Source organism: Amblyomma americanum, chromosome 3 (assembly GCF_052857255.1).
Source record: "Amblyomma americanum isolate KBUSLIRL-KWMA chromosome 3, ASM5285725v1, whole genome shotgun sequence".
NCBI lineage: Eukaryota > Metazoa > Arthropoda > Arachnida > Ixodida > Ixodidae > Amblyomma > Amblyomma americanum.
Window position 1 is genome coordinate 138,404,311 of NC_135499.1, and position 21,815 is coordinate 138,426,125.

General features: G+C 45.9%; 1 protein-coding gene across 2 annotated transcripts in view; it reads left to right on the plus strand.

The window, feature by feature from the left end:
* Pal1 (Peptidyl-alpha-hydroxyglycine-alpha-amidating lyase 1) overlaps positions 1 to 21,815 on the plus strand; it is a 40,291-nt gene that overhangs the window by 17,288 nt on the left and 1,188 nt on the right. Inside the window, exons 16-22 of one of the 2 annotated variants that reach the window (XM_077657984.1) lie at positions 2,368 to 2,510; positions 3,285 to 3,373; positions 3,705 to 3,841; positions 5,072 to 5,233; positions 6,615 to 6,711; positions 7,414 to 7,644; positions 19,443 to 20,778. In XM_077657984.1, the coding sequence (XP_077514110.1) occupies positions 2,368 to 2,510; positions 3,285 to 3,373; positions 3,705 to 3,841; positions 5,072 to 5,233; positions 6,615 to 6,711; positions 7,414 to 7,644; positions 19,443 to 19,603 (1,020 nt within the window). In that variant the 3' untranslated portion in view covers positions 19,604 to 20,778. Of the gene's footprint in view, positions 1 to 2,367; positions 2,511 to 3,284; positions 3,374 to 3,704; positions 3,842 to 5,071; positions 5,234 to 6,614; positions 6,712 to 7,413; positions 7,645 to 10,721; positions 10,960 to 19,442; positions 20,779 to 21,815 lie in introns of those variants that run through there. The other variant, XM_077657985.1, reaches the window with a different exon arrangement.

Genomic DNA, 21,815 nt, shown 5'->3' on the forward strand with positions numbered 1-21,815 from the left:
CAACAGTCGCATAGCAGCCTCTTGACCGAGTCGGCCAAATGGAAACAAAACGCATGTAGCACAAGGATGGATGGCAGAGACAACAGTGCACCAGGTCGCCTACAGCACACGGACTTTACCCAGTCCAAGACTAGATCCTCATTCATCCACCCTTTCTCATGGCATCTCACGATGACATTTTTCAGCAGCACCTCACTTTTCGGCATTGTTTTCCTCTTGAAGATCATGAAAGGGGGGAGCTTGCGGCCATCTGCTGTGCACTATGACGTGACTGTAACTTGCGTCTTCTCGTTGCCAGTGGCCCGGATGCTAACTTGTTTAGACCACTTCTCGTGCACGTTGAGTGGTGATGGCATGTCCAGGTAAACCGGCGTCCGATCGGCATTGGCTATTTGGCCCAACAGAAAGTTCTTTGACTTGCGCAAAGAAATAACATGGCTCTGAAAACTCGCAAGCAGCTCTTTCAACACTTCAGGCAGCTTCTGTGAAATCGAGGTCCGCCGGCGTAGTGAAAAGCCAGCACGCCACATGTAGCGATGGATCCGGTGCTTGCTAGCTTTGAAGGCAGACCGCGGTATTCCTTTTTCTTTTGCAAGCTCTCTAGCTTTTGCCTGCATAAGCTCCACGCTCATAGCTAGATGCCCGGCTCGCTGTTGCTGTACGAACTCCGTCAGGCCAAGTTCATTTTCTGGGAATGTGCCATTACTCAGGCCGCGAAAGCTTCGTCGCGTTCCGCTGCATGCGAAAAGGGCTTCGTTCTGTCGTCGCCATCCATGAATGCTTCCCTCGACGACACCAAACTGCCTTCCGGCCACACTGTTGCCGATGTTCTCCGCAGCTAAAATCACTTCTCGCTTGAAAGCATCCGAGTGCTGTTTTCGAGACCCTGACATCTTGCTCCCAAACAAACATCCACTTCACGCAGCGCGGCTTACATGTGAGCACGTGCGTTGTCAACAGGCACACGGCACACCACAGCCCCCGGCACACGCAAAGGATCAACAACAAAGAAACGACATCGTGACGTCGTTTGTCGAGAGTAACGAATCCAAGCCGTAGCCACGCCATAATAACGAAACCAAAACTTCGAGCAACTTCGTAAATTTTTGTTCATATCCGCAAATAGTATGAGGCGGAAATTTAGGACGCTTATTATGGGAAAAAACCTCGTATTATATGCGGGTTTTTACAGTACGCGTCTCGTTACTCTGTTAACTGAGCAGCAATCACCCGTTGTTTAGTATACCTAGTTAAGATGGTAACAAGAGCCCGTGAAGGATTATTGTCATGAGCATCCTTTTTAACAAGGTTGATGGTATGTGCTAGGATAAGACCTTGCTGAAAAGAATATTCCTAAATTGTCTGCATTCCAAAGGTGGCCTACTCGTAAACGATTGCAGTAGGAGGTACTAAGTCAGCTCCGAAAGCCAATCAGGCAACCGTTACAGGTTAAGAATGATGGAAGGATGTTTTAGTTACAATGTCTTTAATTACCTTATCAGGCTGGCAGTCCTCTATCTGCCAGTGTCCCTGAGTAGCAATGGTATTCTGCTGCTGAGTGTAAGGCTGTGGGCTCAGTACCAGTTTGCGGTGGTCATCAGAGCAAAGGATTTAGCTTCTTTTTTTTTTTACGCGATAGCGTTCAGACTTCCATCCTGCAGAAAATCCGGTGCTGGCATTATGAATGAAAAAGCAGGTTGCTCACCTGCCACCTATGTCGCATGGCTATGTGACATCATCACAACCTGCCCACCGTGGTAGGTGGCAGTTAATCATTGATCGCAAGTGGTTGCTCAGTAAAGAAACCTGGCTCTGGTCAAGTGCATCGCTTAACCACTCCACCACTGCCTCAGGGGTGGTATGAGCACTACCCACAATCTATTAGTGTAAGGTAAAGAATGACCAATTCTGCATATATGGGCATGTAGGCGGAACCTAGGCAACAGAGAAGGAGTAGTTGCATTGGAACGATCTTTAATGCTATTGCATTGTACTCTTAAAGGTAGGTTAAGCATTATGTGATGGTGAAAGAAAAAGAGAGAGTATAAACTTTATTCAGAAATTGGTCTTGAGAGTTGCTTGACAGTCAGATAGGTGGGGTCCTCATTCGAGAACTCCAGTGGCCTGAGCGGAACAGTATCCATGTTTGCGAAACGATATGCAAAAGGACCCCAGGCTGCTGAGGGGACCCATTAACACTATCACGTCATGCCCTCAAGGCAGAGCTTAAGTGTCTCCTCAGTTTTTTTAGTGTTAGCTTCTCATCCGCGGTATTTAGCACTTCCTCCCTATCATTGAATGTTCCTACCTTTGGTGTCATGCCCAAGCATGGCACATCGTGGCTGACATTCCTTGGATATGCTGCAGGTCCACAAGTACCCTCCTGGTGGGGCCAAGATTCCTTTGTTGACTCTTGGGGAACGCTTCCAGCCAGGAGGTGGCAAACAGCACTTCTGCAAGCCAACCAGTGTAGGCGTTGCAAGTGGTGGGGACTTCTATGTGGCCGACGGGCAAGTCACTCTTCTCTGATTGCTGCAGTGGTCTATTAATAAGATATAGTACACTGTGGGTGTGTTTTGCTGCTGTAGCTAGAACAGGGGTGTATGTAGACAACTTTTGACGAGCTAGCAACTTGGCAAGGTGAATTACTTTCAGCTTTTAAAACACTGGTTCTCAGGCTAATAGGTTCTGTGGAACCCTGCGAGTACCTTTTGCAGTTCCCCAAGCGCCTAAATCTGTGCCTGCCTCAAACCTCTGATTTTATTTACCTACTTTGTTGTGGCACTAATCACACTGTAATTGTTCATTGCAGACTGTTGCACTGTACAGCCAGTCATTACTATATTGAGAGTGAGCATTTCTTTTAAGTGCCGTCTGTCTGCATGTTCCTTTTTCATGCGTGTCGGGCTGAACGGCATGGAAGCCAAAACGTGCAGGGTTCCTCAGCATCTCTTGAAAACCATTGGGGTTCCCCGAGGCTAAAAGAAAAAACCCTTTTCTAGAATGACGCAATGTGTGTTGTGTGCCAGGTTTGTTCAGAGCATGCAAGCAGCACGCTGAAGTAGGAGAGAGTGATATACCAGACTGCAGCAGCGAAGTTTCACAGGTATATCGGGTAGAAAACAGAGGTTGTGGAGCCAAAGCTAAGTGATCGGGACATTTAATTTTTAGAGAAATAGAAATCCTCAATTTTCTGGTGCACCGTACCATTTGATTAGCCTTGGCACACATGGCTTTAAGTGGTGCTGATGATTGCTTTATCTGTTCTTCCCCCCTACCCAAAGGTACTGCAACTCCCGTGTGGTGCACTTTGACAAGGGAGGCAGATTTCTTCGCCAAATTGGTGAAGATGGAGCTTTTGCTACCTCTTTTGGTGAGCATCTCTTTTTCATCCCCTGGCTCTCCCGGTGAAAAAAAATGTCACGACTTCAATTGTAAAGTTCACCAGTAAAAAAAAAGGAGGGGGAGCAGGGAGGGGGGATTTTTTTTTGTGCTGTAACTTTTGACATGGTGCTATGAAGTTGTTAAGCATCCATCAATTTAAAAGAAGTAGAGGAATTCATATCTTATGCTGTTTCTCGAGCACTGCTTGTTCAAATCTGTTTTCGCATTATTAACTCGAGACACATCGTGTGCTTTGCTTTTACGTCATCTCTGTAGAGTGTAAAGGGTTCACCACTTACACGTGGTTACTTGGTTTTCAGTGACTGCCCCACCTGGAAGCTTTGCTATCCCTCACAAGATCATTTTGGCTGAGACGGAGGGGTTGTTCTGCGTGGCTGACAGAGAAAATGGCCGTGTGCAGTGCTTTGATATTCTGGACGGCAGCTTTAAGTTCCAGGTGAGCACCACAGCATATGAATGAACAAAAGGTGCAGTCTTTGCATCTTTGTAATGTGTGATTCAGGCCAGCTTTACCAACTCACATTCTCAACTGCCACCTATGTGGCTTTTAGACAAATATGTGTGAGAAAAAAAGTTTCACAATTGTGTAAACCTTGTGTAGCCATATTTGCCTGTGGCAATGTGTTTGCCTAACAACAAGAACACATAAGGATTTAAAAAGTTCAAGCTTCTCAGAAAAGAGCACTGGCATGAGCGAAAACACAAAATATGTCGAGATGCAGCAGCAACGCAGCATGCTTACACTGCATGCTGTGTGTGCCTCACGCATCTATATACCGTATGTGTCTGTGTGATTGCTTGTATCCATAAAGCAGCTATTTTGTACTTGTGCATTACAGTTATGAATGTAATAGAATCACTTCCCACTTTTTTTATTTGCGTCTCCAAAGTTATTTTAAAATGGCGTGCACTGTTTGCCGTGTGAATGAAAGATGCGTTTTTATTAGCGGTGTGAAAATATTATAAATTCCGAATGCAAATCGAATACATTTGTTATTCGGTTTGTATTTGACACAGAAAATTGATATTCAAATGAAGCTGTTGCATTTTAAGCACAGAAAGCAAGGCAAGACTTCTTACACTCATTAGTATTTGCAGTATTATTTCTTTCTGAAAAGATTTGTCTTGTTTAGGGTGCCTCGGTATAGAGCATCCGTGGCAGAGAGACAGCAGGGAAGATAGAATGCTTGACAACGCAAAATGAACAAGAGGCGATTGGGGAGCCTATATCAGCTAGCCAACATTTCAACAAGAGTACTTGTCTTCACCTGGGCAATGACAAGTTCTCTTGTCAAAACATTGGCTAGCGGGCTGAGGCTTCCTTCACACCCCTCATTCATTTGGCATTGTCAGTACAGAGGAGACTTCTAGTAAAATGTGAGCACAAGTAGGAATACTCTTTACATACAACGTGTCTGCCTCTGACAACACATTTCCTAGGTGTGTGCATAGCTGGCGAAGATGACAATTCACCATAACTGCTAGCCCACATTGTGTTGGAAAATCAAGAAGAACCTAGCTATGCTGAATTACACTTGCAAGGACTAGTGCTGCTTAAAAAGGGTCTTCTGATTCATTAAGATGTCGCCCTTGGCTCAGCGCCTTGTGGTGGCCGTGTGAATCGTCTGAGCGGCACCGACTTCTAACTTGCACCCATATGCTGCAGCTGGCCTTGGAGGTGTTCCAAGGCAAGGTGTACTCGGTTGCCTACAGCGGAGGCATGCTCCTGGCCGTATCGGGTCCCCGTATTATCTCCAATCCCTCCAGGGCCTTCCTTTTCAACCTGACTTCAAGGCAGCTACTGGCCTCTATGGGCCCTCCTAGCGGGGTATGTAGCTGTGTAGTACCATGCTCTTGCTTGAAAAGTACATTGAACGGATTTGCTCTAAATTTTTCCTTTATATTGAAGCATTTAGTGTACTAGCTTACTGAGCCATCCACGGCTGCTAAGTTCGTACAAACGAGTTTGCACAGAAGAATTTATGCAAAAGAGTTCATACAAAAGAATTAATGCAAAAAAACGCTTCACAGTCTTCGTGCTCTCTTCCACTGCTGTTTTTTTTTTTTTTGTACAGCTTGAGTGAAAGAGTAATGAAAGCTCAGAAACTGCTGTAAATTTGTGAGATGACTGACCTTCAAAACCCTCCCCTTATTCTGTACAGGACTCTTCCACATGTTTTTGCAACGTGTAGGCTAGCTTTGTTACTGTAGCTGTGGTGATTCTATTCTAAAGGGAAATTAGACAAGGCCTTCGCTGCAAGAATGAGTGAAAAGTAACATGATCAAACCCTGCTGCAGTGAAATTCACAGGGCCTCCAGAAAGATTTCCCTGAAGCCGAAACTTTGTTGTCACGAAGTCAGCCTGGAACAATTGCAAATTAAGCTATGTAGTCCATAACTAACGGTTATTTTCGTAACCCAGTCAGCTTTGGCAGCTTTCATTGTTTCGACGCGATTTTCACAGTTCCCTATTGCATTGCAGCTATGTCCCGCAGATATCGTTGTCCAATCTTGCAGACCTTACCGAGATTGTTCATGTGTCCAGAAAAAAAGAATTATACTTCTTAATTAATTTGCAGTTTTGTGCATGTCCTCGCGCTTGTGTGCAGTCACATTTCTCCGCGTATCTACCAATGCCATGCTGTCACTGTTAGGCTGCACACACCACGGCACAGTTGTCGACAAGGGCATGCAATCGGACAAGGCGTAGTTTGAAGATGAACACATCACGAGGGATAAATGTGCAGTGCCCGCCTTACAGCATGCCCGAAACAGGAAGATGAGGATAGGGATAAGGAGCCAGAACAGCCAACATATCCTCAGCAAATACTTCGCTGGCATTCACTTTTGTGATTAGGCTTTGGGGTACCAAGCTGAGTCTTGAAGCTCCATCTTCAAGCTCCTAGCTCTCTACTTAGCTGACCTAGCTCCGGCTAGGTCATTTATTGTTCTTGCTTAGCGACTCTAATATGGTTAGGGAAGCGAAACACTAGTTAGCATAAGTGAAGAAAGGGTCAATGCTACAAAGCATTCTTTTTGTGTGTGTGTTTGCGGTCCTTTCTTAGTAGTGCGGCACCATTTTACTCATCAGCCATCACAATGGGTTAGATCAGTGTGGGCAAAGTCTCTTGCCTTTTTTTTTCTTTTTATTTCAAGTGTTATTCATAGCAGTAAACAGAATGGCTCTGCATTTTCTTCTCCTCTTCCAGTCTTTTGTGGCCCCTCACGACATTGCGTGTTCCAAGGACATAGAACAAGTTTATGTGGGCGAGATAGGTCCCAACCGGCTGTGGCGGTTTGTCCGAGGTGAGTAAAAAAATGGCAGGGTGCCATTTCTTGGCTCTTTCAACTAATGCTTGAATGACAAGTTTATTACAAGCGACTACAGTTCGCTACTTGCAGATTCCCTTCTGTCTTCTTTGGCCTTCTCAGAATTGTTACCCAAGCCTGTTTACTTGGCTATGCGCATGCTTAAGGCTCACAAACTAGCCTGAAACACCTGTACATATGTAGTTGTAATCAGTGGAGCTTCATGGTCTTCCCTAAACGCAATTTTCCACCATTCATGTGATGATGAAGCAAAGAAAAGTGTGCACACACTAGTCAAGCCAGATATCTAATTGTTAACCTCCATATTCCAAGACTGATGTCTTGTAGGCTGAATCGTTAGGCAAGCAATTTCAATTTATATTTGTAAGAGCAACTTCTTTGGTGTCACACATATGGAAAGTCAAACAAAGAGCTGAATGCTTTGACTGCGGTACAGGTGGAGCAACGATGGTAGTGATTAGTGTGCAATGCTTTGAGCATGATGAATGCCAGTGCCTGATAAATTTCTTATCAAATTCGGCTTAGTTTTGGTTCTACCTAACCAGTAGGCTGTAGCTAATTTAAATTCACTTCTCAAGGGCCGGGAGATCTCATCTTCAACTGTTTTGTGCTTGCAAATGCCATTCCAGAACTTATATTGCCAGTACCTCACAGTGCTGTGCATTGCATCTGTTGCAGAGGTGCACAGGAGCGGCAAGAAGGTCCTGGACGATGTGCCTCCGCCAACGGCGCCAAGCACGACGACACCGGGTCCCCGGAGCGAGGCCGGCCCCAACAAGTTGCCCACCTCGAAGGAGGATGACGAGGAGGACAACTTTGGCTTCTCCATGGTGGTGGTTGCCCTGCTGGCCATCCCCATCCTCTCCTTCCTCATCATTACCCTCATCGTGCGGCTCAAGCGCAGGAAAGGTGAGTGCTGTCAGAGCACTGCCAATATTTGCACAGCTCTCCTCTGTCATTCGCACCCTCTTGTAGCCGCCAGCCCAAGATGAGGCACTTCTTCTGATCCTTTCCCATACTCAAGAATACAGATAGCTAGGGTGTATTCAGAGCCGCATGTGACCCCATTCTTTCCTCTTGCCAGCACAAAGCAATTGAAAAGCACTTCGAGATTAATTCACACTGCAGGGTCACCATCCAGTAGACTCTGGATAACTTAGCAGTTTCAGGAAATTAACTGGCATATGTGTCGACTTGTGACACTAATCCAACTTTATTCCTCCCGTGGCTTGATGTATGCGACCCTCAGACATACCGAAGCGTCACATTGAGGCGAATGTAATCCTCAAAGAGCCTCGACTCAGCCAGTGCATCTTGCCACTAACCTGCCCTTACTTATCGCACCAGAACAGCACATGTTGGCACAGTGCTCCATTCTACTTCCTCCTCACTGACCACTACATGCACTATATACAGGGTAAACCCAACCACCACCACTGCAAATGCTGCAGAGGACACCCTGATAACGCTTATAAACTATTTGAATGTCCACACAGTCAAGTCTCCATTGCTGACTCTGTCTCAAATCCTATTTTTGGAACCACTCTTTTCTGTGTGAAAACTAGCTCACTTCACCACCCCAGCTTCTCTGCACCTACCCGGAAGCTTTGCTTGAGTTCGTCAAATTGTCCAGGCTTCATAATACGTATTGGGCTCAGTGTTCCAGTCACAGTATTTTCACTTTCTGTCTCTCTGTCAGCAAGGCACAGACCTGCTCTCATGCTGGCAAATGGTGGCACAAAAAAATGCATGCCAAGAATGATAATCCAAGCATTTGCATGCTTGGAGTATGGATTCTTACTAAATCGCTATGCGAACAGATCATTGCTGGTGCTTGATGATGGTAATCGGTTGCTGCATGATGCTGCCCTCCCTCGTATGTAACATTTATGGGTGCCTTTTTAGCAACGAAGCACACTATTGCATCAGTGCACACAATTTATTTTATTTTTCTGCCTGTTCTTTCAACGGTGCCAAGAGCTTTTCTGATTTTCATGTCTGAATTTAGCATAACATGCATAGCAGTGTAGGGCACTGATAGATTAATTAGACTATGGTAGAAGGGTAGTCAGCCTGAGACAGTGATCCTTTGGCCTGCTACTCTCCCCTCATGAAAGAGAAAGTAGAAAAAAATGGTTGCAATGAGCAGCAATGATGCATGGGTACCTGTGAGCATTTTGCAGAAACCTGTAGTATCTCCTATAGCATACGACCTATAAAAGCACTTCAGCCACAAGCTTAATCCTAATCAGATTGAGCTTGTCTTTACTGCATCCTCATCCTCTCTCTCCCCAAGCAACTGAGTTAGTCATAAGAGCTTACCGTATTTACACGATTTAAGTCGACTCAAATGTAAGTCGACCCCCCCCCCCCCAATCACATTGCCGGAAAAAGCAAACTTCGAGGTTGTTTAAGCTTGGCCTTGAAGAGTTGAAGCGCGATAGCATTACCCAGCGGCCGCTGTTTATCGCCAGCCGCTATCGGCTGCCGCGCGCGGCCGTGCCCGGGGGCACATTCCGAAACGAAAATGTTCTAGTCACTAGACTACTCGTCCACACTTGTGCCATCGTCCTCACTAGCGCTGCCATCGTGATCGCTGCTGCGGTCCCACAACACGTCGTTTTAACGTCGTCGTCCAGCGAAATCTCGCACTTCGCAAACAGCCACATCACGACATCGCGTGGAACAGCTGAAAATTTTCCTCACTGAAACTGCCACACCTGTACCACCCGTTGCGACTGTCAAACTTGTGGCCCGGCGCGCAGCTGTTCGTTTCTTCGGCGTAAAGAATGACAACCATCTTGTATGCAGCCATGAACGAGCGCCGGTCGCTTACCGGACATGGAGCACAAATGACTAGTGACGAAGCACTACATTAAAGCTTGTGAAACGCGGCCGGCAGTAGTCAAATGTGTCAGAGCCAAAGAGAAACTAACGTGAATGGCGTCGGCTCTTCCGTCGGCTACCGACACTCCCCGGCGCCGCTGCCGTTCCAAGTGAGGGCGCTGCCTCGATTGGAACAGCAGCCTTTCCATCAACTATCAACGCTCCCATGAGCGCTGAGCGCACATTTTAAAGTAAAAAAAAAAAACGTGTTGTACTCTTGAGCTTTCCGTAGAACGCGATTGCGTTCTCGGGCCGGCAGTAGTCAAATGCGCCAGAGAAAAGGAGAAACTACGCGTGAATGGCGTCGGCTCTTCCGTCGGCTATCGACACTCCCTGGCGCCGCTGCCGTCCCGAGTGGGGGCGCCGCCTCTATTGGAACAGCGGCCCTTCCATCAGCCATCAACGCTCCCTTGAGCACGCATTTGAAAGTAAAAAGAAAACGTGTTGGACGCTTGAGCTTCCCGTAGAACGCGATTGCGTTATCGGGCCGCTGCCGCTTATCAGCAGCCACGTGTGGCGAGTGTGGGGCGCCAGTTTGCTGCTTATCAATAGCCGCCATCGGCTGCCACCCGCGGGGGGAGGGGAATGCCAGTTCTGCACGTTGACATAGCAGCTGCTCAAGGCCAGCACCAATAGCGATGCGATGGAGCCACGCAGCAAAAATGCCCGATATCTCGTTTGTCTCGCCTTTACTTAAAGTGCCATGTTTGCGTTTTGATTCTAAGTCGACCCTCCCACTTCGGATTTTCAAATTTTGAAAAATAGGTCGACTTACATTCGTGTAAATACTGTATATGCTTTGTCCTTTTTTACTACTCCATGATTAGAATGGAATCATGCATGCAAACTGATTGGCCAAATTCTCAGGCAGTGTTGTCCTTAATACTGGGCTGTTAATGCTTGCTTAGGTGCTGAGATACTGAGGTGCTCAGGTAACATGCTGTCTATGCAAATGAGTCCTAGGCATCATGCATTTATGTTGGCTGGTGAACAAGAAAAGTCTTAAATTTACCGCCTCTGTTTCAGGCAGCACTGCCTAACAGGGGATTCCTCATCACCATGCACATAGTTAAGATTTAATGATGAATTGCTTGTTCTAGATCCTGAGTACACTCCGTTGGAAATGAAGACGAATGATGAACTTCTCTGCCCTGACTAGACAGCCAACTTGTCATCGCTGCTACATATTTACTGCACAGCCTGACATCAGAACAACATGCCAACATGAAATTTTCTGAATGGAACGCCACCAAGAGAGCAATATGCAGTCCATGGTACATACTCAAAAAGAAAAAAAAATCTTAGGTTTTTAATTATTAAAATTGTTGTTTTTCTTTATTTTGTTTTGTTTGTCATTTGTTGTCATTGGTTGTTTTTATATCATAATGCAAAATTGTATTTGCAAGCTTTAAGGCTGTGAAATTTCATTGTCATGCTTGTGGAATTTCATGCCTGGTGCGAAATTCTTTGTTGCACGTGTCACAATGTCTCCAGTATTGAGAATTGACAGGCACCTCAGCATCTATTTTGGCCACACCAAGTGTAAGGAGGAAGCATTTTGTTAGTTTAAATAGTTAATTAAATATGTAACATTGTAGTTTAATTTTATGGCAGCTTTCTGTTTAATGTGCCATATTTAATATTTACCTATGTCTCTGTTCCTAGCCTTAGTGTTATCAGGTACACAGTAGTTTGCATAATGTATTGGTCGTAATGAGTGAGGTACCATATTTATTCGATTCTAGGCCGATAGCTTTTTTCAAATAATCATATTTCAAACTCTAGGGTCGGCTTAGATTCAAGGATATTAAAAAACGCGCCAGTTTTTCATTGAAACTGCTAAATATGGTGCATGGCTAGTGCCATCTAGAAAAGTCAGTGTCGCAGCCGCTACTAGCCGTGCCAGTAGCCAACCGTACACAAGCGAGGTCGCCATTTTGACCTGTGTCGTGTCGGCCGTATCGGTGTGCGGCGTGGTGTTATCGCGATGGCACCAAGCAGGAGATGCCACTACAATGCCGCTTTCAAGCGAAAAGTTGTGATAGCCACAGAGGCATCGTCGAACCTTCAAGCCAGGCAGGACTTCGGCGTCGACGAGAAAAATGTCCGTCGTAGGAGGAGACAGCGACAGCAGCTTTTGGCGTGCGCCGCAACGAGGATGGCATTTAGCGGACCAAAGAAAGGCCGTCACCACAAAGTGTAGACAGTTTTGGCCGACTTTGTTCGGACGCAGAGAGCAGCTGCCTTTCCAGTGACAACAGAACTGCTCCAAGCGAAAGCTAGGGAACTTTCGAGGGAGCAAGGCGTAACGCCAAAGGATTTCAAAGCCAGCCGGGGCTGGCTTCAGAAATTCATGAAGCGCTTCGGCTTCAGCCTGCGACGTTGCACTTCAATCACCCAGAAGCTGCCAAGCGATTTCTAAGAAAAGCTGATAGCTTTTCAGCGCTACGTGCTGCGAAAGAGAGAAGCGGCAGGCTACAACCTTGGGCAAATCAGCAACGTCGACCAGACAGCTGTGTATTTTGATATGCCAGTGGCATACACCGTGAATGAAAAGGGTGCCAAGGAGGCGAAGGTGCACTCTGTGGGCTACGAGAAGCAGCGCGCAACTTTGATGCTGTGCTGCACAGCTGATGGACATAAACTCTCTCTTTATATGATATTTAAAAGGAAGACACTGCCTGCTCGAGAAACTTTCCCAAGAAATCTCATTGTGCGGGCAAATGAGAACGGGTGGATGACGGGTGCGATGGTGGAAGAGTGGGTTAAGATTGTGGGGCGACGGCATCCAGGAGCCCTTTTGACAAAGAACTCGCTCCTTGTCGTCGACTCTTACCATGGGCACTTGACTGACAACGTGAAGGCTGCGCTCGCCCAAGCGAACGCAGACCTCGCTCTCATGCCGGGCGGCATGACAGGCCAGTTGCAGCCACTTGATGTCTGCATCAACAAACCTTTCAAGGATCGTCTGCGGAAATATTACACGGACTGGTTGACTGACGAAGACCACATGCTAACGGCAGCGGGCCGCATCAAACGTGCATCGCTATTGCAGCTGGCGGGCTGGGTAACTACAGCGTGGTACAACATCTCAGGTACTTTGATCGTGCATGCCTTTAAAAAGTGCAGCATATCTAATGCGCTTGGCGGTACCGAAGGTAGTGCACTGTTTGAAGGTGGCAGTGACAAGGAACACAGCAACGAGTCTAGCAGCGACGACGACGTTGAATGAGCTCTGCACGTTCAGATTCAATAAATGCTGTTTGCAATTTGTGAATGCTGTCCTCGCTTTTTTGTTCGGCCTACATTCGAGGTAATACATTTTTTTTTTTTTGTTGGCCTTGGGCTTCAGGGGGTCGGCTTAGAATCGGGGTTGGCCTAGATTCGAGTAAATACGGTACGTTTCCTGAAACTGCACAAAGAATAATGGTAAAATCGTCCGCTAAATACTTCCAGTTTAAGCTACTATGCTGGCTCAGTGGTTATGGTGCTCGACTGCTCACCCGAAAGACACGGGCTCGATCCCGGCTGTGGCAGTCGCATTTTGATGGAAGCAAAATGCTAGAGGCCCATATACTGTGCAATGTCAGTGCACTTTAAAGAACCCCAGGTGGTCGAAATTATCCAGAGCTGCCCACTACGGTGTCCTTCATAGCCAAAGCTGCTTTTGGACGTTAAGCTCCATAATCTAAACCAAACCGACACTTCCAGTTTTAGTTTTCTTTCACTGCCTGCCTCTTTCATCATATTCACCATAGATGCTGGCATTGTTTATTCACTAATTTATTTGTGCTGCAACATCACTGATCGCACTGCATCATCACAAAACCAGCACATGCTGCGTATACTATGTGCATGACGTAAGCGCAGAAGTACACAGTCTAAAGAGGAAACCATGTGCTGTTGTGTTTAATATGCCTTCATCGGCTGGCTGTTATGCACATGATAATAATAATAGTAATAATAATAATAATAATAATAATTGGTTTTTGGGGAAAGGAAATGGCGCAGTATCTGTCTCATATATCGTTGGACACCTGAACTGTGCAGTAAGGGAAGGGATAAAGGAGGGAGTGAAAGAAGGAAGGAAGAAAGAGTGCCATAGTGGAGGGCTCCACCTGGGGATCTTTAACCCCCTTGTGCTGTGCACTTTAACGCCCGTGTGCTCTGCACTGACATCGCACAGCACACGGGCGCCTTAGCGTTGTGCACATGGACTGCAGCCAGTTTTACGTGTATTTGAATGAGTTTAATGCATCGGTCATTATATACTCACTTTCTGCCTCACCATGAATTATTATGATACCTGTACAGTTGAGTAGACAATGAATGTATGGGATGTATGGGTCATGCCCAAAAAGTAATCCAGCAGTAACATTGAAAAAATTTCTATTGAAAGAGGCTGTTTACTTACTACCCTTCAATACAGTGTGCACAGTATGTTCACTCTGGGGATCTTCAAAATAAGAACAGATATGTAGGAGCCATGAAAATCTGGGCATTTTTATGACTAGAGCAGAGGTAAAGAACATAGGCTTAATATGCAGAAGACTGCCCTCAAAACAAACATGACGGCACCTTGTAAATCTGTTTGTTCTATTAAGAGATTACCTTAACTGAACCATTGCAGTGCACTGTCATCAGTTTCAATTTTCCCCTATCCTCTCTTCCTGTCCCCTCACCTCTTTCACTTCATTTCTCCATTCTGCCTGCTATCCTTTATTTCCGCTGCCCCAGCCCAGGTGCTTCCGTAGCGATCTTTTCCTTCCTTTTTTACTGTTATATTAATAAAAACCACTACCACCACCACCTAATTGGAAGTTCTGCTCGATTCAAACTAATTCTTTTCTCTCATCAGCATTTAAGTAGGCTTGTGAAAACGTTTATTTGTTCAAAGTGAATTACCGAATTACCTGTAGAAGCAGACATATGGTGATTTTGTTCGAATAATTTCAAAGCAAATAATTTGAATAGTTTTTAGTTTGGCACAGAAGGTTATTACATGTAAAAAAAAAAAAAGAATGTGTCAAAGCTTTATTTATCGCACTATTAGAGCTGTGGTGACCTTTTGTAAAAATGGACATCCAAAATTGAGGGAGTCGACCTACACACAGAGGGGGATGTGAGTAGGCTTGACTGAACCACGGGTATTACGCGCCTAGTGCTGGTGTCCATTCTCACCACGATTTGTGGAGCTCCACGTTTCAAAAATGTTGACCATTTGCAAAAATGGCCGTCCGAAATTGGGGGGAGTCAACCTGCACAGAGAGTTGGCCTATTTGTGAGGTTTGAGGCAGGTTTGGCTTAGCCATGGGTATTATGTGCCTCATGCCTGTGCCCGCTTCCACGATGATCCGTGGAACTCCATGTGTCAAAAAAAAAAAATCATTACTTAGTATGCAAACTTTTGCCCTAATGAAAATTTGGACCGCACACCATATACTCAGCCTACTACTGTTGGCAGTCGTGTTCCTGGATGAGTGGTAGGTTGTGCAAGAGCAAACTTTCAGTTCTTTTGGTAACCTTCGGAGCGTGCATCACTCCAAGATATGAAACTATAGGACTGTTGACAATTTGGTGGTTCGGTTTGCCGCTTAGTCAGCTGGGCCTGCATGCGAAGTGAATTATGACCGCTGGTCATAATTGCGATTGTGTCGTTACGTGGCTGCTGCTTATAGCTGCACGCACTTCTCGATGCCATCCCACAGGAAACACCTCAGGAACAGAGCGCACGAAGTGAGCATTCAGGAAAGCATTATTCGTTTGAGACAAATACTTCGAGATTTCAAATACCACACATTTAAATTGAATTGAGTATTGATTCTTTAGTATTTTACTGAATGTTCGAAATTAGCAAATATTTGCACAAGTCTACATTTAAGTGTATTGAAAAGGCTCGTATTAACTTAGACTCTGCATAATTTGAAGAAAATTTTAATCCCCTTTGAGCCCAATGATCAACATCGACTGTACAAATAAACATGGGATGAGCCAAGTGTGAATTGCTTGGAATCATTGGTTAGGCACTTTAAAAGAGCGTTTTTCTTAAATTTCACACTCAGCCTTCAGTCAGTCATTGAGCTGTTATGGGTATTAGCTTTGTCTATATGTGACCATCACATGGGGTATATCCCCAGTGTTTGCAGTAAGTAGTCATAGCTCTCATGCTTGTGAAAAGCACTGTTCCTGAAGAGCAAATATGCTTAGTTACTTTCGCATGCAGACCCACCACAACTTGCCTGTGGTTTGTAGGCTGGGAGTACATCTCTGCATACGGTCTCACTCAGTTACATTCTTGTGCAACTGTAAAAGTTTGGATTGACTGTGCACACAAATTAAACTGTTCGTGTTGATATATTTTTCTTTTTCTTTATTGGCATTACACCTGTCGGATATTAAATATTGATTTCTAACTTGTTCAGCTTACCAAAGAATTTAGCTTAACAGAGTTTATCTCATAACTATTCTACATGGGTGTTTCAGATGCTGTCGAATTGTCATTCAACACAACTCCCGGTCATGTGCTACTACACAAATATGCTATGTTTTTCAACAGCAGATTCGGTTCAAATGTAATTTGAGTCAGCGGAGAACCACAGAGACACTTGAGAGCTTCAAATGCCTTCGAAACACGAACATGTGTGTGCTCAGTTTCGGAATCTGAATGCTCAGTAGCAGCCATTCTCAAAGGAAACTGAAAGCCATCATTAGTAGCCCCTCTCTCACCATCAGTTGTAATCGTAAAACAGCAGATACAGTGAACACACAAGACAAGCAGAGAGACAAAAATGGAACTTAATTGTAGCAGCGCATCTGCAATACTTTAGTGAGTGAATGTTGAACTTTCTTTGTCATGGAGCGCTGTCATGGAGCACTGTGGAACTCTGTCAGATTTGAATGCTATCTAGAGTCTCGATTGTTACTTGAGTGAAATGTTTCAGTGTGTCCGATAGAAGAGTTATGAAACGGAGCCTGCTATATGTGAATTCATTCTTATTTTTCAAGCGTTCAAGATATTATTGATTAAATATGTCAGTATATATAATCCGAGCCAAATTTTGCTTCTGTGCAAGTGCAGGTAGTGGGACCCACTCTGAAGAGCAGTGTTGCATTTTTTAATGACAGTTGTTGTTAACATGTTTTGAATTGCATTGAATGACACTTCATTCGTAATATCAGTCACTTCATTCTCTCACCTTTGTACCTCACTTATTGAACTATGGCAGTTATAGTCTGAGGTCATATTTGCATGGCCGTATTTTAGTGGCAGTCTGCCAATGTACTAATGAACCACTTGTGCACAAGCCAGCATCGTAGAGAAAAGCAAGCTTCAGAAATCAGGCCACCTTGGAGCATACCAGTGTGGTAGTTAGGTTATTTATTACAATAGAAAAACAAGTGTGATTTGGCGCTAGCTAGGATGCTTTGGTGAGGAAGGGGTGGATGGGAAGGCTTAAGGGGGAAGGGGCAGCAGGAGTCTGCTGTCACTTTGGCACCTGCTTTGTGGTAAGATTTGTAGGGAGGGCAGCGACTATACCTTTTGTAATGTCAATCTGTCATCAGAAATATGTGCACTGCCATAATTATCAGCCATCTCTTTGCCCACTGCATTTCCCATCCCTACATTGAATTCCTGGCCTATGTCGTTTGTGCCAAGCCAGAGTTGCTGGCCAAACCCAAGATTGCAGCACGTTCACATGGCTGCAAAGTCAAAACGAACTGCTGATTTGCCATGAACACTCTAACCAGACGCTTGAAGTGCCGCACAAATAATGCAGACAGTTGAAACAACTCATCAGGTTTTGACAAAAAATATCCTGTTGCTAAAAGTATTATACTTTGCTAAAAAGACAAAGACAGCCATGTCAAAGACAGAACATGTGCATGCCGTCCTTTACATGGTTGTCTTTGTCTTTTTAGTGCAGTATTGTTCTTTCCGTCGTGAGCCATCACCAACTAGCCCAATTTGCTGCATTACTAATGCTGTTGCTAGTTGAAGGGCAGAGATTGCTTTCTCAGATAGCACATAGCGCATGACTTCCACCAAACTTTTTGCAGTGTGTATTAAGCAGGAGTGCTGCCTTGTATGCATAGCATGAAGCATGGCTCTGAAGCTGAGAATAATTTGGAAGGTCTAATTGTAACTATGTCGTTGAAGTAGTGGCATGGCACATAGGTTATCTTTAACTGTAAATGAATGTGCATAGTGGCCGCTCGCGCGCACTTATTTTCGGACGGAGCCTGGACATTTGCACGCGAGCGGCGCGAACTTGATTACTTTTTGTATTTTGTAAATAGGGTACAAAGCTCTCCCCTGTCCTTTCTTGCAATCGCTCCCCTCTATACTTCTCCTCGCTATCCTTTCCCTTTCACCTCCGGCGTCTGCAGCTCAGATGCTTAAGGTATTAGATAGCAATTGCCGCAGCCGGCAACATTCTTTTCCTTAACTTTTTTTTCTTTAAAATAAAGCGCTACCACCACCACGACATAGGACATGCCTTGATTTTTGTACATGTGGTGGACCAGACCACATTTTTTTACAATTATGACAGGTTGACACATATTTATGCGAGCTTAACCATTGAAATAATTGTTTAGCTGTTAAAGGGCCACAGAAAGGGGTGTTTGAGCTTGGCTTTAAAATGCTTGCAGTATGTAGAGTACAGGCCACAGAGCCGCATACTAGACCTCGAAAGCAAGCGAGAAATTTACAATACATTTTTAAAAATTCCCGCTTTCGCACCTCACGGCAACACGCGGTGCCGGGCTTTCGCATGAAAACCTGGCATACGACGTCACATCGTGCAAGTGACGTCAGCAGCCGGGGGTTATCATTGGTTCACAGCGCCAAATTCTTTCAGACGTCACGTGCTACCATGGCCACTCTGCGTGCGCCGCAGTTGGCGGAGGTAGGGGAGCAGACGAGTGGGTGGGGCTAGCGGAGGAGTGCCACCATTTTGGCATGCAAGAGGAGAGAAACAGGCTTGAAGATATCGAAGTTCAAATTTTGTCTGCATATAGCTCAGCTTCCATAAAACGCATTGAAATAATTCTTGCGGGAGGATAATTATGAAGCGGCGTCTTTTAACATCCCAGACATATCACAACTTTATTGAGAGCCCCTTTCTGGGTCCCTTTAATGGAATGAAGATTGCCAATTGAAAGGAAAAAGCCAAACTTTCTTGTAAAGGGTTTGTACATTACCCAGTTTTTTGCTGCAGCAGTTAGAACAGTAAAGCACAAATTCTCTGCAGCAGAGATTACGTAGCATTGTCATTTCAGTGAAGAGTATGCAGGTCTGCAGAGCGGGGCAGCGTTCATGCTTACAGCCCATCTGTAACATGTAACATCATGACTCCTTCAGAGCACTGCATTGCCATCATGTGCCAGAGATATGTTGCTGCAGAGGGCTCTTCTCTTCCCTTTTTGCAACATGCACCTAATATAGGTTATGAAATGTCTGTTCATAAAAACTGAACTGCAACTTTAGAGTGCATCTGAACAGGGGACTGCAATAGTACTGTAGCAGCTCGTTGGCTAAGTCAAAACTGACATTTCAGAGCCCAAATCAGTTCATTGTTCACAAGATTATTAACAACTGAGTCATACAGGTTACAGGTTCAAATTATGTTTTACTTAGTCGACAACTTGAGATTTTACAATTGAGCTGCTACTTGACTTGGTGGTATTCTGTCAAACCCTGGGTTATGGGAACAGGGGACAGCTTCCGACACTTGAGTATGTCGCACTTGTAACCTCTTAAATGTATAGAGCATTCTGGCAGGTCACTGAGGCAGCCTTGTTGTGACTGGCATGTGCAGACAAAGGGTCCAGCAGCAAAGGCTGGTCCCAGGGAAAGTTGGACCTGGGCCAGCTTCTGCAGCCACACCGGGGTTTTGACCGCCTCGCTCTGGACGACACGGCATCTGAGGGCAGCGACTCCGACGTCGAAGAGTATAACGCCCCCACCCGCAAGGCCTGAGACGGCACTCTGCTCTGCACCACCTCCTCCCCCAGTCACCCACTCTCAGCAGTTTGCCGTTGGTGTTTCCAGCACACACCCAAGAAGCCGCATTGCTTAAGGATTCTCATTTACGGTGTTCTAGGGCACTCCTAGTGGGCCGAGTGAATGCCATTAGAAGGCAGACGAATTTACCCAAAAGGTAAAAAAAGAAATAAGGAAGAACAGTGTTCGTGACTGACACATTGTGGCAGCATTAAAAAAAGGTGAACAGAAGGGGGATGCATGACGCTTGTAGAAGTGATTACAAAGGGGCGCTATATGACCTTAGCATTGCCAGAGCCCCAACTTACCTGCTTGGATCTGGAGTGAGTGCACTTCCTTCATTCAGCCCACAAAGAGTCCTCTAGATTTCTGTGATCGCTCCCTTTCATGCCATGCAGCTAATCCCAGGCAGAGCTTGGCGGCAGAGTTGGCTTCTTATCGACCCTTCTAGGCAGCCGCCTGTGTTTCCCTTCCTTTTCATTTTTGTTGTTGTTGTCATTGTTATCGCCTCTCCCTGAAAAGGAAGTCACCTGAAGCCTGGGAAATGGAGCGCATGCTTGCTTCTGTTAGTTTTCAAGTCTGGTCACATTTGATACATGTATACTCAGACGCACACACACTGCGCAGCAGAACTTCTTTTTCCATATCACATGCACTTTCTTGGCATCTGCAAGTGCTGTGTTTGCTGCATGCTTTTTATGCATGGTTGACAACTTAGTAGAATGTGTTATGTCTCTGCAGCTGGCACTTGGCGCAGCCTTTCCAAGTCAGTGGAGCATGTGTACTTGTGGCCAGCCCACTTACTCTCTCGTGTCACAGTCAAGCAGGGTTATGAGGAAGCGGATGTGTTCCTATACATGACGACACTTTTTCTTGGCAATGAAGGGAAGGCTACAGGGGCATTGTGTCTGTAGCAGTGTCATTTGGGCGGATAGTTCAGCAGCACTGAGATGCGCTTGGCCACCTGGCGTGTTGCTCTCTCCGCGGTACCTTCACTCCGCCGCTGGTGCAGCTGGCGCCATCTATGGAAGCTTCTTGTAAATAGACATGCCTAGCAAATTCGTTGTAATCGAGACGGCTGTTTTTTTACTTTACTTTTAACGTTGAAAGAAGGCATGTTGTATTCCCAAATAATGAGTATTGACAATACAGTAAAACATCGATAATTCAACTCAGATAATTCGAAGCGGCGGCGCACATGCAGTCCGGTTAATTCGAAGATGGTTGCTGTGCGAGGATGTTTGACCACGATTTCGCCGCAAGCCTATGAAGCGACGGCCCCTCGGAGCTGCGAGACAGCGCTGCAGAGCGATGCCGACTAATAAAGCCGATGCATGATATGCGAGGCACCTCAGCCTACTCTCGACACAAAAGGCAATCGGCACGGCTCGCTACGTCAAGGCACGGCAGGACTGGAGGCAGTGGTGCGTGCGCTCTTCGCTAGCCTGGTCGTGGTCAAGGCAGTGTCTAGTGGAGCCGCTGGCATCGAAGCACCTCCCGACCCCAACAGCGTCAGCGATAGTGCGTGTCCCGCGACGAGTCGACCGCGCGCAGTGCCGGCCTGCACCGTTTGTTAGAGCAGTGTGCCGTGATTAGAGGGTTAGGTGGACCTTTCTTCAAAAAAAAAAAACGACAATCCTAAAGTCCGGGGTCGACCTATGCGCGGAGCCGACCTATTTGCGGGGTCTAAGGTAGTTTTGGACAAGCGTCAAGTGGTACGCGCCGCGTGCCTGTGCCAGTTCCCGGCAAGACGCACGGGGCTCCATTCCTCAAAAAAAAAAAGTAAATTCGTGTGCAAATCGGTTCCGCTGAAGAAAATTCGAATTGCGCACCGTTTACCCGGCGGTCGCTACCTCGGACGAGCTGCGGGTAGCGCGAGGGAAAACTTTTGATTCCGAGAATCTACGGTGCGTGCGTCGGGTCGGAATCCGAAACTACAGAAATGTTTGCAGTTCAATTTCCGGCTAGTCAGTCGGGCCGCTCGGGAGTATGGAGATTAGGTGTAAGCCCCCCCCCCCCTTTTTTTTCTTCACTTTTTGCCTCCATTGGCTTCGGATTGCTGTCCTTGTGTGACTGCAACGTTATGCGCTTGTTGCTTTGAGTTGCGCGCGCCGCGATGTCATCCCGAGGGAAGTTGCAACTACGAAAAATGCGGCTGCGGGACGAAACACGCGGGGCGGGTGGGGCC